We start from the raw sequence: 17,391 nt of genomic DNA on the forward strand, positions 1-17,391 counted from the left end.
TAACTTAAAAATACAAAGTCTCTTCACTGTCTTCAAAACTGCATCCTGCTTTACATAAAATAATGCTTATATACTAGTATATATATATTACACATGTGTGTGGGGGGGGGGTGTAATGATATTTTAAACTCTTAATTTAAACCATATTAATTTCCAAAGCTTCATCTTCATAGTAATTTCATTCTCTTAGTTCCTGATACAGTTCCACTTTCTACTTAATTAATTCAACTGAAACTGTGTGAAAATTACTGCGCAATCACTTCTACGTATCAAATGAGCGTGATCCCTTCGTTACCCTTGACAAAGGTCAACACGTGTATTGATTTGACATGTGGCCGGAAATCCCATATTATATAAGACTAGTGATCATTTGTTTCCTCCCCCTCTTCCTTCCTTACTTCTGCTTTTGTTTCGCACTGTGGACGTGCCTTGTCCGCGGCTTTGCTTGTAAATAATTATGCTTTCCCGGAATGGATATTAAAGAGAATTAAAAGATCCAAAGCGTCTTATATATCTTCAAACCTGCATTCTGCTCCAATCAAAATACTGTATATATATATATATATATATATATATATATATATATATATATATATATATATATATATATATATAAACTTTACAGTATTATTGTAAATACCATTGTTGTCATGAGCTTCAAATTTTCAAAATCCACTTTTCCAGGGTTTCCACAATTCTGGCCTCTAGTGCATAATGATTCCAATATCCAGAACCTCGCTTCAGAATCAGTATTTCTTTTCCTCTTAAAATACCTGGGTCACGAAAAAAAAACATTAAAAAATAAAGATTTTATTTATTTATTTTTTGTATTATATTTATTTATTTATTTTGAAATGGCGTTATGTCTTTCTGAACACTATCACGTTCGGATAAGGAGAATGCGTTCTTTTTCCTACTAGTTCCGTTTTCGGACGAACGACGCAATCCTGCAGATAGATTGGGGTAGAGTTAACCGGAGGACGTATTGGAGGATCAAGCTAGGTTCCAATTAGTGCCTGTAGACGGCACTAATTGGATTGTCTGCAAGAAAGAGATTACAGATTTTTATTATTGCAATTTTTAGACCACAAAATATAAATGCTTTATTGCTACTATAAATACTAGCAAATAACAAAATCAAAACATGCCTGCAGTTATAAAAAATGTTTTAAATGTTCTATAACACTAATTTATTACTTAATTAGGTAAATATATATATATATATATATAATTTTTTTAAAGCATCATTTAAAAAAAATTTAAAAAAAAAACATTTAGTTTTGTAAAACAACAAACAAACAAAATATGGGCATTAAAATTAATAGTATAAAAAAAAACCAAAATACTTTCCAATGAATACAGCCAAATTACAAGAAATAAAATTAAAACTACACCGAATTTGTATTCTGAATAAAGCATCATTTTTAGCTTCCATTAAGAATTTAAATGAAACTTGTAAGTTCATTCCATTACTTTGTGAAATCTTTAAATTTCATTTAACAAACCAATAGAAGATAGAATTTAATTATGAGTTAGCAGATTAGTTTCTTGCCATTTAATTAATTATAAATAGAAGGCGCCTGTAGAAAATTCAGCTTTCTCAAGTTCCCAGCCACAGTCAACATTCATTTCTAGTCAAAAATTGGATTCATAAAACTTAATTATGAGCAAAAATAAATATATTATAACACGGTATTATTCTTTTATTAAAAAAGATCGTGCATAAATAAGGTCTGCCTTCATCATAGATCCAACTGACATTCGTCCACACTCCACCCTATACATTCCAAAAATGCGCTTCATTCTTGGCGGGTAAATAAATTTTCAAATTTTGGCGAAAAAAGCTTTTCCGTAACCAACCATACATCGATTCCCCCATTTCCATCACTACCGAATGAAATCCGTCCTCCAGTGCTGCTTCCCCCCACTGCTCCCCCCATTTCAACTTCAAATGGGGGGTTCAAGCGTCCTCCGGTTAACGAGTCTCGATAGATTGTGCATATATGTAAACAAACTGATAGACCGATAGAGCAACTGAAAGAATACTAAATATTCAAGTAAACGGTAATGAAATAATTTGGAAACAGAATTATTGAATTCCAAGAAAACATTTTTCTGCTTAAAGGTGAGAGAGAGTTAGCATTTATTTTTCTGGTATACAATTTCTTTGCGTTTTTAAATTGGTTTCTATAAAACTATTCACTCTTTTACATCTATTATTTTATATATTTGTATGTATCTGTTCAGTCGTATCTAGGATAAGGCCGCAATTGCTTAGTATAACGTTGGCGAATAATAATCACAAATATTGATATTTGGCGCGAATGCAGAATTTTTACCGGATCTGTGATGCGATCCTTGGCAATTAATCCCTGGCAATTTATCAATAGACAATCGAATTCGTTTTTAGATACATTGTCTCCAAGCTATTGACACCATAATATGCCACAAAACTACAATTATAGTCACATATCAAATATTTAAGTTGCTACATTTTTTGGTTATTCCATTGTCATGCTCACGAAAGTACAGTGCAACAGATAGTTTATCCCTGAATATATTTGGTTCCAAATATGATTGGTATCTATATTTTTAATGTTATATCTGTGTATGAAATTTATTCAACTAGACCTCTTCAGTTTGCCATTATTGTGCTAACTTATATGCAGAAAAGCAGACTGACAGACTCCCTTTAAATAAACTTTGCTCAATATTTGATAGAAATCTACAAATTTAATGTAAAGAAGACCATATATCAATTTTCATCTAGCTCGAAGCATTTTTTAATTATCTTTGTCACAGACAGATAGACAGACAAAATACTAAAAATGTGTTTTTTGAATTCAGGAAGGAGGAATTTTGTCAAAATATGGAGATTTGACAAAATTGGAGGTTTAAATTTTTAATAATAATAATAATCTTTATATACTTCATATAGAAGGAAAATTTAAAAGGCACCAAAATGTGGCAAAATTATCATGAAGTTAGTGTAATGAGTGCATATAAGCCATTTATTTTGAAAGTGGGGCAAGTCCATTTTTGAAAAAAATGGAGATAATGGTAGTTATAGATAAAACTTATTATGATCTTTTTATACATAAACAATTTTAAGTTAAAAAAAAAAATCAGATTCTGGTATTTTGGAGGTGAAAGTTTTAGCTCTTAACAGTATTGAAAATCTATTTATTTTGAAAGTGGTGCTAGTCCATCTTAGATTGAAATTATTTTTGACCGAATATATTATGGCAAAATTTAGCTCTTGTTGCTGTATGGTGAAGCAAATGTGGCCTTTTGATATCATGTCTGAAATCTAGGATGTTTCTATCTATCTATCTTTAATAATGAAAATCAGTGGTTATACAAAATTTCATAAATAATAAAAAGTATATTTTAATTTTGTATTTTGATAATAATATGTTTACATCCAACACCTGTTGTTCAGTCCAGTGATAATGAAATAAATATCATTGATCACAAATTATTGTTGTCAGGACATTCAATCTTACCGAACAATCATGATTTTGGAGTGATAGAACTGGCAATCCGGAAAACCAGTTCCTTGTATATTCCCCAGGATTACTATAAAGTAATATGAAATTGATGAAAACATAATAAATGTTTAATACATGAAATGAAACACAGATATTTATTTTCAACCTAGTCTCTGGAGAAAGTGGTTTTAAAAAGAAATGAAAATACTGATGGAGAAACTGTGAATTGTTTAACTATATACTGGATCAGATTTACATGGGATGCACTATACAAAACTTTGATAGAACGAGATGCTGAATTTCAAATTATCGATTTGCTACCACAACAAGGAAGACCAAGTAATTTCCGAAATATAAAATTATCTTTTATGTATGAAAAAAAGGAGATCTATTACATCTGAAAAATGCAAGGACATGATGGATTTATTACCATTTATACCTCATGTCCATCATGAACATTTTAAAATGTTAAATCCTGAATAAAATTCAATTTAATTATACCTACATGTAAACTGAAAATGTATGATTTCATTGAAATTCTTAATAAAGCTGAATTGTTTTTTATTATGTTTTATTTTCTACAAGAATATTCTTTATTTTGTTTTTATTATTAAAAGAAAGGCTGATGCATCTGAATTATTTCCCAATTAAATAAACGTTTACAATAATTCAATTATTTTGAAAGTAAGGCAATTATAAACCTACATTATCTGGTACAGCAAAATACAAAAAATGTATCTATTAATACCTACCAATATTTTTAAATTTATTGAAACACGAACCTTTAAATATCTCGCAATAACAAAAAATTGGACTTTCCCCATTTTCAAAATAAATGGCTCATATAGTGAATGATATTAATTTAAAGATGAAGCAACTGTTTAGTTTACATTTCGAATATTATTGAAATGTTTCCATTTGTATTAAGTAATATTAATTTTATGCTTGTGTTTGTTTATATATAAAAATTTCTTTTTTTACTTTGCAATGAGCAATTTTAAAATGTGCTAAAACATTTGTTGTGATATGAGTCAATGTGTATGAACACCTTTTTCACAATATGGCATGTGCATATAAATATTTAAATCTTCTTAAATGTACCTTATAAAACTGTAAGTTTTAAAATAAAGAAAAATTTTCCTTCTCTAAATACATTTAACTGTAGAAATACATAGCAAAAACAAAACAAAAAAAGCATATAGTCTATTTTGTTTTTTTAATAAAGGAATTAAACATTTATTAAATCCAACTGAAAAAGAATATTTTTGAATGTTATTTAACATGTGTTCCCTTTTAGAAAATGAATTAAAAGCAGTAATAACTGCCTGTGTCCCTGAAGAATATATGGAATAATATTATATGTTGTTTTTCTTGTACTTAAATAATATTTGTTTGCTGTGCTAACATTTTTTTAAGCAAGGTTAAATAAAATAAATTAATGAAAGAATTTTGTCATGTTTTTTTTTTTTGTTTTGTTTTTTTTCAAAGCAAAAGAAGTGAAAAATTTTAACATACTAAGTACAGTTTCTTCTTTTTAGAGAAGTCACATTTCAAGAAATAAGAACTATATGTTAAGAATTTTGAATATATATATATGAAATGAGCCAATTTTTTTGCAGATACTTTCATTTGATTGTTGTTAATGAATATGAATTATTCTTTCAATCTGATACAGACAGGGCTGTAACCAGAAAAATTACTGTGGCAATTAGGAGAATAACAACGAAAGAAGTGAGTAGATTTGTGTTGTATTCAGAAACATTTTTTGTTATTTTTGGATTGTCCCACATCATATTTAACTCTGATGTTGAGATATATTTCCTTTCAATTTCACTATACAATGATCATCGTTTCTAATAATTTGTATTAATTTTATTGATGAAAATACTTATTTCTAGAATGGTTTGGGTTTTAAAATATAATCTTTTTCAAATCATATTGCCAATTCTCTTGTTTTATTTTTAACTGAGGCCTTTCTTGCAGTTATTGCTTACTTCTTTTTTTATTATTATTATTATTTCATGTTGCTAAATTAAAAACATTTACTGAAAGCTTTAAAAGATGTTTAAGAAAATGTTATCAAGATTATTTTAATTTTTTTATCTCTTCTTGATATATACTTCTTAAAATGTCACTGAGGTTAAAAAATTTTTAGGCCTTTTGTTTTATTAATTTTTTTTTTCTGTACCATCAATTTAAAACTTTTTAATGATTTTATTTAATGTGGTTCATTCGAATTAGCTTTTTTTCTGTTATTTTTCCTGGTACATATTTTTTTAAAAAAATACTTGAATGACTTGCTTCTTTCCTCATTTGTGGTTTCTTTCTCAGGCCTTATTTCACCAAATGTATAGCTATTAAATTCAAATTATGATATGAAAAAAACTTTTATTTATAATTTTTTTTTCTGTATATGTTAAATATATTGACATCTAGACAAGTAAAATTAAATATCTTACTATCTTAAATAGGAATAAACAGCTGAATTTTGAATTTGAGGTCTCAAAATTTTGTTTTTGTCTTACGAAGTTTAGAAGAAAAATATCTGCTTCTTTAACTGATTCAAATACAATTTAATTTCTACTTTTAATAGTTAAAGCATAAATCTATGAAGCACAGCTCACATGGCTAAAATTAAGACTTATTTGCAAATACATAGTAATCATAAGAAATGATCTAGAAATAATATTTTACTGATCAAATGATATGGTTAGAATGCTAAGCTTGTAAGAGATCAATTAATATATCCTTTGTTTTCAATATATGTATCTCACTCTCATCCATACTTTCCACATAATGTAAGATTATCGATTGTGTTATATTTAAAATTCTAAAAATATTTATCTTTTATTATTTTCTGATAAATCTTCCATATACCTTATTTATATGAAATTGTGAGTTTTTTTGTGCACGGGTGTGGTAAGGGAGGGAGGGGTAGAAAAGCCTTTGGGATTTAAATATCTTTAAAGAGGGAAAAAACTCAAAGGAATAAAATATTCTGAAACTTTTAAATCAAAAATTTCATTCTTAGTATTATATAGAATGAATTTAGTATCAAATATTATATTGATCTGACATTGAATTGATTAATAATTCTTAGCATTTGTATTAACTAAAATGCAGGTGAAAATTCATGAAATTATTCATATCATGAATTAGGTAATCTATTGATCATAATTTATAATGCAATAGTATTGTTTCTAAGAGTATAAATTCTCAAAAAGTATGAGAATAGAGCTCCTCAATTTCTTAGAAATTCTTATAGTAGAGTCTTTTCTCTTAAGTAATTTTACTTAATTTTTAAAAGTATTCATATCTTTCCCATAGAGCTTTGTTCCCTGACTTTATTGAGTTGTGGTAATGATGGTGTTTGGCGAGTCCAAAATTTTGAAATATGGCAAATTATATTACAGCATGATATTATATGTGATCGTTTCAACACTTTAAAAAAAAATTCAGCCTTTCCAGTTGCTCACAGAAATAAAATAAGAATAAATCACTGTATCTTGTTCTTTCTAATAATGTAAACTATATTAATAACTCTTAATTTTTGTTCATTTTTAATATTTGAAGTTAATAAATGAATAATTTACAAATTTTTAAAAAAATTGCTATTGCAAATCTTTTGAAACTTATTTTTGCATTATCTTCATAAATTTCCTTCTAATGTGATTTCTAAGCATTGATCATTTGTTCTTCTAATGAAAATTGCACCTAATGTTTAAATAGAAAAGGGCATAAAAACCCTTTTTCTTGGGTAAAGTATCTGAAAGAGATTTATTTTCCAATTTATTTCTTCATTAAAAATTTCAGTCTGTCCACTGATTGAAATATAGTTAATAATATTTATGGAAACGTTAAAAGAGATAGTGAAAAAGTATTTTCATTTCTAGATAACTACTGTTGATGTACCAAATGCTACAAAAAAAAAAAAAAAAAAAAAAAACTTTTTTTGAAATGTATTAATACATTACATTGAGTCAGCTTATTTTAAAACACAAAAAAATCAATTAAAAAGTAGAGAATGACAGCTTTTAGTCAGGCAGATGCGATGTATTCAGTTAGTAATCTGTGTGGTGAAACAAATGGTACTGGTAAAAATATACAAATTCAAATTAGTACAAATATGGAACTTTTTAAGTGCAGTGTCTGTTATCTGGTGTTTTCTGAGAAAGGTAAATTAAATAAACATTTTTATACTCATATGAAAGTGAAACGTCATTTTTGTGATATCTGCAATTAAGAATTTTGTCAGAAAGGTCATTTAAATGAGCATTATCGAACTCATACAAATAAAAAACCTTATTCTTGTGATATATGTAATAAACAATTTTCTTATGAATATATAATTTAAATAAACATGACTGTTCTAATACAAATGAAAAACCTTGTTCTTGTGGTGTATTCAATAAACAATTTTCAATTAAAAGTTATTTAAATAAGCACTCTCGAACTCACACAAATAAATAAATAAATCTTATTCTTGTGATTATGCAGTAAAGAGTTTTCTCAGAAACATTCTTTAAAATTTCATTTTCGAACTCATGCAAATGAAAAACCTGATTCTTGTGATATGTAAAATTAGAAATTTTCTGCTAATATTTCTTAACAAATTTTCTTCTCACTTGAATGGAAAGCCTTATTCTTAAAATTTATAAAGTAAATAATTTTCTCATAAATATACTATAAATGAATGATTTTATATTTATGTAATGAAAAGTTTGTGAAATGTGTGGTAAAGCAGTTTCAATAAAAATTATCTCAGTAGACATTTTGATGAAAAAGTACAAATAAGGCAATATCTACATGTGATAAAAGAATTTCCAACAGCATTGTGTGTTATATCTTTGCTTGTTTCTCAGTAATTTATTTATTTGGCTTTAGAAGAAACTGCAACAAGGGGTTGATTTCATTTTCTTTGGTGATGAGGCAAACATAATTTTCCTTTAATCATATTTTGCAAAATGATACAGATAGCTTACAAAACTTATATATTTATGAGAAAATATGCTACATTTCATCAGTTGCCACTTGCTACAGAAGTCTAACACTTAATGGATGTGCAAGAAAAAGTATCTTCATGTATCATAACTGTTTCATGTTGACATTATATTTTCTGAAAGGCAGACCTTTTCGATTTCCAGTTAGTCTCAATTATTGCATCATATTTAAATGGAATTTTTACGATAAGAATATAAAAGAAGTGCATTATCATTCCTTCATAATATCTGTTGTGCTGTCTTACCATTTAATACAGAAGTCTGGTAGCTAGTATTTCATTATGTTTTTTCATTCGAGTCAACTTTTTCTAGCAGTAATTTGTATTCCATTACAACTTCATGTTTACAATCCCTAAATGTTATATTTTCTACGAAGTATTTTCATCTATAGCTAATTTGTTACAAATTTTATTTAATAACTTTGTGCACCAAATCATATATTCAATATTTCTGTTACATTATTGCGATTAAGAGTGAAATTATTGATAGTGCAATTTTCGAACTAAAAACTTGGTGCTCGAATCTTGCTTTCAATCACAGTATCTGGAGTAAGACTATGCTGAAAAAGTAGCTTATTATTCGTTTTGATATTTGTGTGAAACTTTTACACGTCTTTCCCATATCACATTTAGTCTGTAAGAAGTCGGACTCTTTTATTTTCTTCTAAATTTGTATTCACTTTTTTAAGCTCTACACTTTTAGACAGGAAACAACTTGCATTCACTTTCAAAGTAGGTATTTTTGCATATTTTTTTGCGATTATGGCTTTATGAATCATTCCTTTCTCGTTCCTACTCCGCCCTCCCCCCCCCCTTTTTTTTCTCTGATAGCGAATTGTTTTTACAGCCCTGCTTCTATACAAAAAAAAATTACTCATCTATCCCATCTGGAAATAATTTTTTTAAAAAAATAAAGCAGTAATCAAAAATAAATAAAAGGATATTTTTTAAAATTTTGTAAAGCCAGAATCTCTCTTGTTTTAATGTTTTTGCTCAAAAATATTAGATGAAAGTAATGTACATCGAAAAAAATGTCTTGACCCTGCGATCCACAGTTCTAAGAAATCTTCTTTTACACCATTTATATTGATTCCTATCGAGATATGCACAGGGCAAACATTTTTAAATTCTTGTGAATACTAATGAATTTATGTAGAAATACTACGGAATGCTTAATTCAAAAAGTTCCAGATTTTTGTACATTAATTATCATTTACTTAAAAAATATTTTTGTTGATTAATATGCTAAATTTTTGAAAAATTGTGTATTTGCAATTATTAAAAAAACTTGTTTCAGAAATTTAAAAAAAAAAAATATTTTCCCTTTTAGCGTTTTAGACTACATAATTTTCAAGCTTTGATACTAGGTACAATGAAAAATTAACGCTATCGCCTTCGACAACTAATTGATCGCCCACCATCTATATATTTAAAATAATTGACTAAATCAGAGAATTAATCCTCAAACTGCAATAACTTGTGCGGTTCGCTCATTTTTATTTCATATGGAAGCTATTGACATTTAAATACGTCATCAATCGCTCAAATGCTTCCAGCCACTATCCATTTTCAAGGACAATATCAAAAACTTTACTTCACTATACATAATGTCTGGAAATGAAATTTTAAAAAACTCATCGATCAGAATCTCTAAATGAAATGTCTAAAGTACAGACTTCATCAAATTTTATTTCATATTAGCTGCCTTTGGCGACCCACTGATTCACCGAGGATGCTGATTATATTTAATTTCAATTTAATCTCATAGCCAATACTTCATGTCCGTGCTTCCATTAACAAATTATTTTTAAGCATCACATTGTCATAGAGCCGTGTTATTTTAACAAGATTACGTAGGCTCTGATCATCATTTAAATAAACCTGATGCTAATGGAAATGAAAATCAGTTCCAAAATATCATAGGATTAACAAAACTGGAACTTTTGAGCTCACGGAACTTCCACGATACAACACTTTTTTTAGACCTAGATGTTAAACAGAATCTTTTTTCTTCGGCCTTTCAACAATGGAAGCGAATCGTAGGATTAAATATTTGATGAAACAATTGAAACGGTTCGGATTTCAGGCAACAATATTTCCATTAGCATCAGGTTTAATCTATTGTTAAAAATTAAGAAAAAAAAATTTATTTCAGAATTTAGCAAAAGTTAACACGATTATTAAATTGATATCATTAAAAAGAAAATTTAAAACGATGTAAAAATCATCTTTGAACAATAATATTTTCGGGAATTTTCGCGAAAAACGTCAAAATTCGGCTTAATTTTTTTAAATTAATACTCTAATTAAAATTTCGAAAAATCTCTCCAAAGTACACATTCTTTCCCTCCAAAGTGTATCTGTGCCATCATGGTTGATCTGCCGCCTTTGCTTTCAAGAGAAATTGGAAAATAAATACAGATCCTACAACTTCAACAAATGGGCCGATTTCGGCAATTAATTTCGCTATTTTGCTGGCCAAATAGAATGTTTTATCATTATTATCCCATAATAATTTTGGGTAATTATATTATTTTTATCAGCCGTATTTCACTAATATTAGTCAGCATGAGTTTATTAATGTAATGACTATTATTTTTAAAAATTATTTTAGTTATGTCAGTTAACTTTAATTAACTACATCTTATTACAACAAAAGTATAATAATAATATAATTACATTAATACAGTAAAAATAAACCAACGTTTTATTTTAAGCTATACGCAATTATGATAGAGTTTTCTAATTAATGAGCTATGCTTCGAAGTGGCAAAAATGTCGTTGCTTCAGAAATGGCGAAATTTGTTTATGAGGTTGAAAACTGTGCCGAAGTTTTATTTTGCAATTTCTCTCAAAATAGAAAGATAAGGGATAGACTGCTACTGATGATGTGTTTAGGGATTCTGTATTGTAGGAAACAAGAATTCTCGAAATCGATATCACTATTAGGATAGGGAAATTCTATTCAGGTTTCTACTTGTTGAGATTATATAATTATTATTTTATTTTCAACTTCTTTCGAAAATCGAAAGCGGTGAAAAGCGGGTGACCAATGATGGTGTATCTAACGGTCTTGAGTTTTCGTTTGAAATGAAATTTTTCGAAATCGGTACAATGATTGTGGACGTAGATCATATTTACGAGAATCGGTGGAATACAGTATCATTGAAAATTTGATAAAATTAATTAAATGATTAGAAAGACAATCACGATAAAAAAAAAAATTGTTTAAAAAGTGCGAGTGTAATGAAAGGAAAAATTCTGTACGTATTCGTTTTTATAAAATCATATTTATTTTTCGTTTTGGTTTTTACAAAATAGATAAGATTACTTCATTTACAAATGCATTTCAGAGTACATTTAAATGCATTTCAGATGTACTGTTCGTTGAGTAGTTTATATATATTTAAAGCAGTACATGTTGTAGCTAACAAGATGTCTGAAATTTTTAGAAGGGGAATATAATAAATATTCGGGAAACGAGGCTTTAATGATATCGCACTCTTGTAAAGCTTCTTTTATAGTTAATCTAGTCTGTTGGCGCTTCTAATTTCTTTTTCCATAGCTGCTATTGTACAATCAACATATTAATACTACAATTTGACAGATTTAAATAATAGGTTACTTCCAATATTTCTAATTTATTTTCATCTGTAGAAATCAGGTCTTTCTGTGATATGACAAAAATATTTAATGAATCATAATTATTCGGTATTCTGTAGTTCTTTAAAATTTAAAATTGCTGCATCCAAAAATGTGTTAAAAACTGTAATTCTAAAATAAGACTCATAATTCTACAAAAAAAATATTTGAATGAGGAGTTTCTCCTAGTGGTGGTAGATTAATTATACAATTATTTTCTCTTCAATTATTTTTTTTAACAGATTTCGATTTTCGGAAAATAGAATTGAAAAGTCTCTGGTTGACGGCGAATCATTTCAAGTTCTTTTACGATATCATATCTCTCCTGTCTTAAATTTCAAAATCCAAGAAAAAGTTGTTGTTTTTTCTTTGTCGAAAATAAAATAATAAAATTGGTACATCTCAGTGAATTTTAGAAACTGTAAGCCTCAACAGACGAGGCGTATCATGACAAGTTTTATGGAAGTATAAAATAATATTTTAAATTATTTTTTTCAGGTGACCAGATACATTGAAAGAGCAAATTATTAGCTTCGGAAGAATGTAGTACAGAAGAAATGAAAAATGTATAGCAAACAGAAGATAACAGATGTAGAAAAATAGCTGGATGCACAAATATCCTAGACGACAGCTGCTACTGATACGTATTTACCTCGTTTATTTAACAAGAATCTTTTCATGGAGGTTTCTGCTGAAGCGAATGGAAGAAATCTGGGTCCGCCTTCTACAGAATTTGGTATTGATACAAGTGTCGTAATTGAAAATCATGTGAATAAGAAACGTTTCGCATGTGATATATGTGGCAAGACATTTGCACGTAAAAGTTCTTTAAATCTACATTTTCGTATCCACACAGGCGAAAAACCTTATTCTTGTGAAGTATGCAAAAAGAAGTTTTCTCAGAAATCTCACTTGAATGAGCATTCTGGAACTCATACTAATGAAAGGCCCTATTCTTGTGATATATGCGGACAAAAATTTAAACTAAAAAGTCGTTTAAATGTTCATTATCGATTTCATTCTAGTGGGAAATCTTTTACTTGTGACAAATGCGATAAAGCCTTTTTTCAGAAAAGTAGTCTCGATCTACACTTACGCATTCACACGGGTGAAAAACCTTATTCTTGTGAAGTATGCAAAAAGAAGTTTTCTCAGAAATCTCACTTGAATGAGCATTCTGGAACTCATACTAATGAAAGGCCCTATTCTTGTGATATATGCGGACAAAAATTTAAACTAAAAAGTCGTTTAAATGTTCATTATCGATTTCATTCTAGTGGGAAATCTTTTACTTGTGACAAATGCGATAAAGCCTTTTTTCAGAAAAGTAGTCTCGATCTACACTTACGCATTCACACGGGTGAAAAACCTTTTTCTTGTGAAATATGTCATAAGAAATTTTCACAAAAATGTCATTTAAATGAACATCTTCGTACTCACACTGGTGAAAAACCGTATTCTTGCGAGGTGTGCTATAAGGAGTTTTCTCAGAAATCTAATTTTAATGAACATATTCGTACCCACTCAGGGGAAAAATCTTATTATTGTAACCTTTGTCGTGAGGCATTTGATCAAAAATTTCATTTAGATGAACATATTCTTACTCACACAGGTGAGGCACGCTACTCTTGCCAAATATGCAATAAGGAGTTTTCTGAGAAGTGTCATTTAAATGAACATTGTAAAACTCATTCTGATGAAAAGCGCTATTTTTGCGATGTATGTGGGAAAGGATTTAATGTGAAAAGTCTTTTAAATTACCATTATAGAATACATTCTGGGAAAAAATCCTTTTCTTGTGAAATTTGTGGTAAGGTATTTTATCAAAAAAGTAATCTCAAACTACATTTTCGTACTCACACTGGTGAAAAGCCATTTTCTTGTGATGTCTGCAAAAAAGCGTTTTCTCACAAACATAATTTAAATGACCATTGTAAAACTCATTCTGATGAAAAAAGCTGTTCTTGTGACATATGCGGTAAAAAATTTAAACTAAAAAGTTATCTGAATCGTCATTATCTAGTTCATTTTAGTGAAAATTCCTTTTCTTGTGATGTTTGCGGTAAGGCGTTTTTTCAAAAAAGTAGTCTCGATTTGCATTTGTTTGCTCACGCAGGTGAAAAATATTTTTCTTGTGGTAGATGCAATAAGAAGTATTCGCAGGAAAGCCATTTAATGGATCATTACCTTACTCATTCTGATGAAAAACGCTATTGTTGTGACGTATGCGGGAAACATTTTGAACTGGAATTATATTTAAATTGTCATTGCCAAATTCATTCAAATCAAAAATCATTTTCTTGTTATGTGTGTGATAAAGTATTTTATCAGAAAAATCGTTTCAGACAACATTTTCGTACTCACACAGGTGAAAAACCTTATTCTTGCGAGATATGCGATAAGAAGTATTCTCAGAAATCTCATTTAAACGAGCATTATCGAACTCATACAAATGAAAGGCCCTATTCTTGTGATATATGTAATAAAGAATTTTCTCATAAATGCAATTTAAAGAGACATTATCAAACCCATACAATTAAAAAATCATATTACTATGATGTATGCAGTAAGGAATTTTCTTTTGAAAATGATTTAAGTAAACAATTTAGTACTCATGCGAATGATGATCGTCAAGAATTTTCTCAAAAAAATAGTTGAAATCAGCATTTTTTTTTTTTTTTTTTTTTTTTTTTACTCGCATAAAATTCTTTTGCGTGCAATACTTGTGGAAACACATTTTCTGTGCAAGGAGGGGCTTCAATAAGCATCAGGGGAAAACGCTCTTATGATACAAATGAGGTCATTCGATTAGACTTCTGATATTACTATGTATACGTTAGAGAATTTTCTTGTGAAAATCATTTAATGGAAGACCGTCTATTTGTAGGAATGATGGAGTAAAACTGTATTAATATTTAAAAATGCATTTTCTAAATGTCAATACAGAATTATTATATTAAAGTTGCATTATTTTAATAAGTGGTAATTTTTTTGCTGGTAATACAATTAGAATTGCATTACCTTGTGCATTATTTGATTTACTTTGCAGTAAATTTATATAAAAAGAAGAAGAAACTGATCAGATTTCGTGAATTTAAGATTGAAAGACTTATTCTATCGGTTGAAGATATTTTAAAAAGAAAAACTGCAATGCGGTTGTTTTCCATTCCATAGAAGTTACCTTCGACAATGTTCATGAAATTGTAGGAATGATGAATTGCTCATTTATTTTAATCTCTTATTACGCCAAGAATCACCTTACACACGGCTGAAGGTCATTTTTAATCTCTTGGAATGAGCGAATAAATATTTTTTGTAAATAACCGAGAGCATTCATTATACAATGCCTTTCAGTACTTATGCAATTCATGCAATGGCTTGGTTATTATGAAGGGCCATATTTTACTGACGAGACTTCTCTGAATTGCCAAAAGTTTCCAATTCTAGTACATTTATATTGTAACACCCATTCCATTGAAACTCTATTCATTTCAGTGAGATGCTAAAACTATTATTATGCAAATTAGAATGGTGATGCTGTCGAGATCTTTATCGTCGTCATTCTAAATATGTTTTGTATATATGTATTAGCGTACCTATATATGAAAATGCTTATTATTTGCTACGATTGTGGATAACAGGTTTATAAATATTAGATAAAACCAGTGTTGTGCTCGAACCTGCTATCACTGTCACATATAAACAAAATTAGTTGTAAAAGTACAGCAAACTAAGTGTACAATGAATAAAAAAAGATGTTTTTATTTGTGAATATTTGATATGAAGTTATTTAGAATTTTATGGATTTTTAGATGAAGATATTTAGAATTTCGACATTACCTTGCAAAACTTGCATTTCATTAAAATATAATATTCTGCTTTTCTTCAAAATGCTTTTGATTTTACTTTCAGTTTTATGTGAACTTTTATATTTCCATTACACTGTGAATAATTAATGAGCTCACAGTAAGTAATGTACTCACTCATATTCTTTGCAATATACAAAAACCTTTTAGAATCTTTGCATTGTAGATTTTAGTGTGCCCTCCTTAAATGGATTTCTAAGAATACGGCTTGATTGAAACAGCACGTCCCGCCAAACAGAAGGGTTCAATCCCTGATTCAAAAGTCATTGATATTGGATTTTATTTTCTCGCATTTCGGACCTAAGACAATGAAAGGAAAAAATTTCTATACTATTTTCCTTTTTAGCCAATCAACAGATGTCAGTGTATAATATTTTTTAACTTTTATGATGATAATTTTGTAAATTTTATCCATGTGAAAGTATGCGATTAAATAGTATCATTTACTGAAGTATATTTTTTTTTTGTATTGTACGTATAAAAGTTGTTGTCAAATTTAATGTAAATCTGTACAGAACAGTAGAAAATAAAGTAAAATAAAATATTGTCCATAGTGAATAATAGTTTTTTGCCATATTTTTTTTAGTTAAATTTTATTTATTTGTTTGAAATAAGCACATTACAGAGTGCATTAATCAAAAGCATACAAACCACAAAGCAAATTAAAACATACACAAAAAAAGAATACAGAATTACAAAGTTCTGAGTCATATATAAATAAAAGTACAAACATCTAGCATTAAGTAAAACACAGTACCAACACAAAAGCATGAGTGCACACAAATATCAGAATATATATAGTTAAAGATAATGTGTAATCAAGAATTGGAAAAAAAAAATAATGGCAGTAAAAAAGAAGTAAGATCAAGTAGACGAAAGTTGAGGACAATGGTTTTAAAAACGCTAGGAGTCATATGTGATGAATGTCAAGTTCCCCAGAGATCCTTTTAAAAGTCTTATAAAATTTATACAAAGTCAACCTTTTGATATAGTTAAATTTAGAATAAATATTTGAAAAAGTACTTTGTTTTCTTAAATATCTTACAGGCACAGCAAAGTTAATAAAACTCGGGATATTAATAGTAATCGATCAAAATATTGACAACCTTATAAAAGAAAAGAACACAAGAAATATCTAGTCCACAACACAAACTAAGCAAATTGAACATATCACAAAGACAAGAAAAAGATATAAATTTAGAGTTAAATACATTTTTCTCCTAAAACAAATACCGTAAGAGATTGGTTTGAATACGCTCAATTATTTGAATTTTTTTACTGCAATTCCAAATAATACTAGAAAATTGCAGAGAAGATCTAACATGAGCATAATATTAAACTTTCAGGGCAATTTCATTAGAAAATTCCCTAGTTTTGCGTTGCCTGGATAGTA

The 17,391-nt window shown here is 28.3% G+C and overlaps 1 protein-coding gene across 3 annotated transcripts; it reads left to right on the top strand.

Annotated features, from left to right (window-relative positions):
- Positions 1 to 1,900: 1,900 nt before the first annotated feature.
- Positions 1,901 to 17,131, top strand: LOC129988061 (gastrula zinc finger protein XlCGF57.1-like). Of its 3 annotated transcripts, none has more exons than XM_056096164.1 (3): positions 1,901 to 2,125; positions 5,111 to 5,222; positions 12,631 to 17,131. In XM_056096164.1, exon 3 carries the CDS (start codon positions 12,811 to 12,813, stop codon positions 14,788 to 14,790), a length of 1,980 nt encoding a protein of 659 aa, XP_055952139.1. In that variant the 5' UTR covers positions 1,901 to 2,125; positions 5,111 to 5,222; positions 12,631 to 12,810; the 3' UTR covers positions 14,791 to 17,131. The 3 variants fall into 3 exon arrangements, with proteins under 3 accessions (XP_055952139.1, XP_055952140.1, XP_055952141.1); XM_056096165.1 differs by having other exon boundaries at positions 5,167 to 5,222; XM_056096166.1 differs by lacking the exon at positions 5,111 to 5,222.
- Positions 17,132 to 17,391: the final 260 nt, after the last annotated feature.

This window comes from Argiope bruennichi, chromosome 10 (assembly GCF_947563725.1).
Source record: "Argiope bruennichi chromosome 10, qqArgBrue1.1, whole genome shotgun sequence".
Classification (NCBI taxonomy): Eukaryota; Metazoa; Arthropoda; class Arachnida; order Araneae; family Araneidae; genus Argiope; species Argiope bruennichi.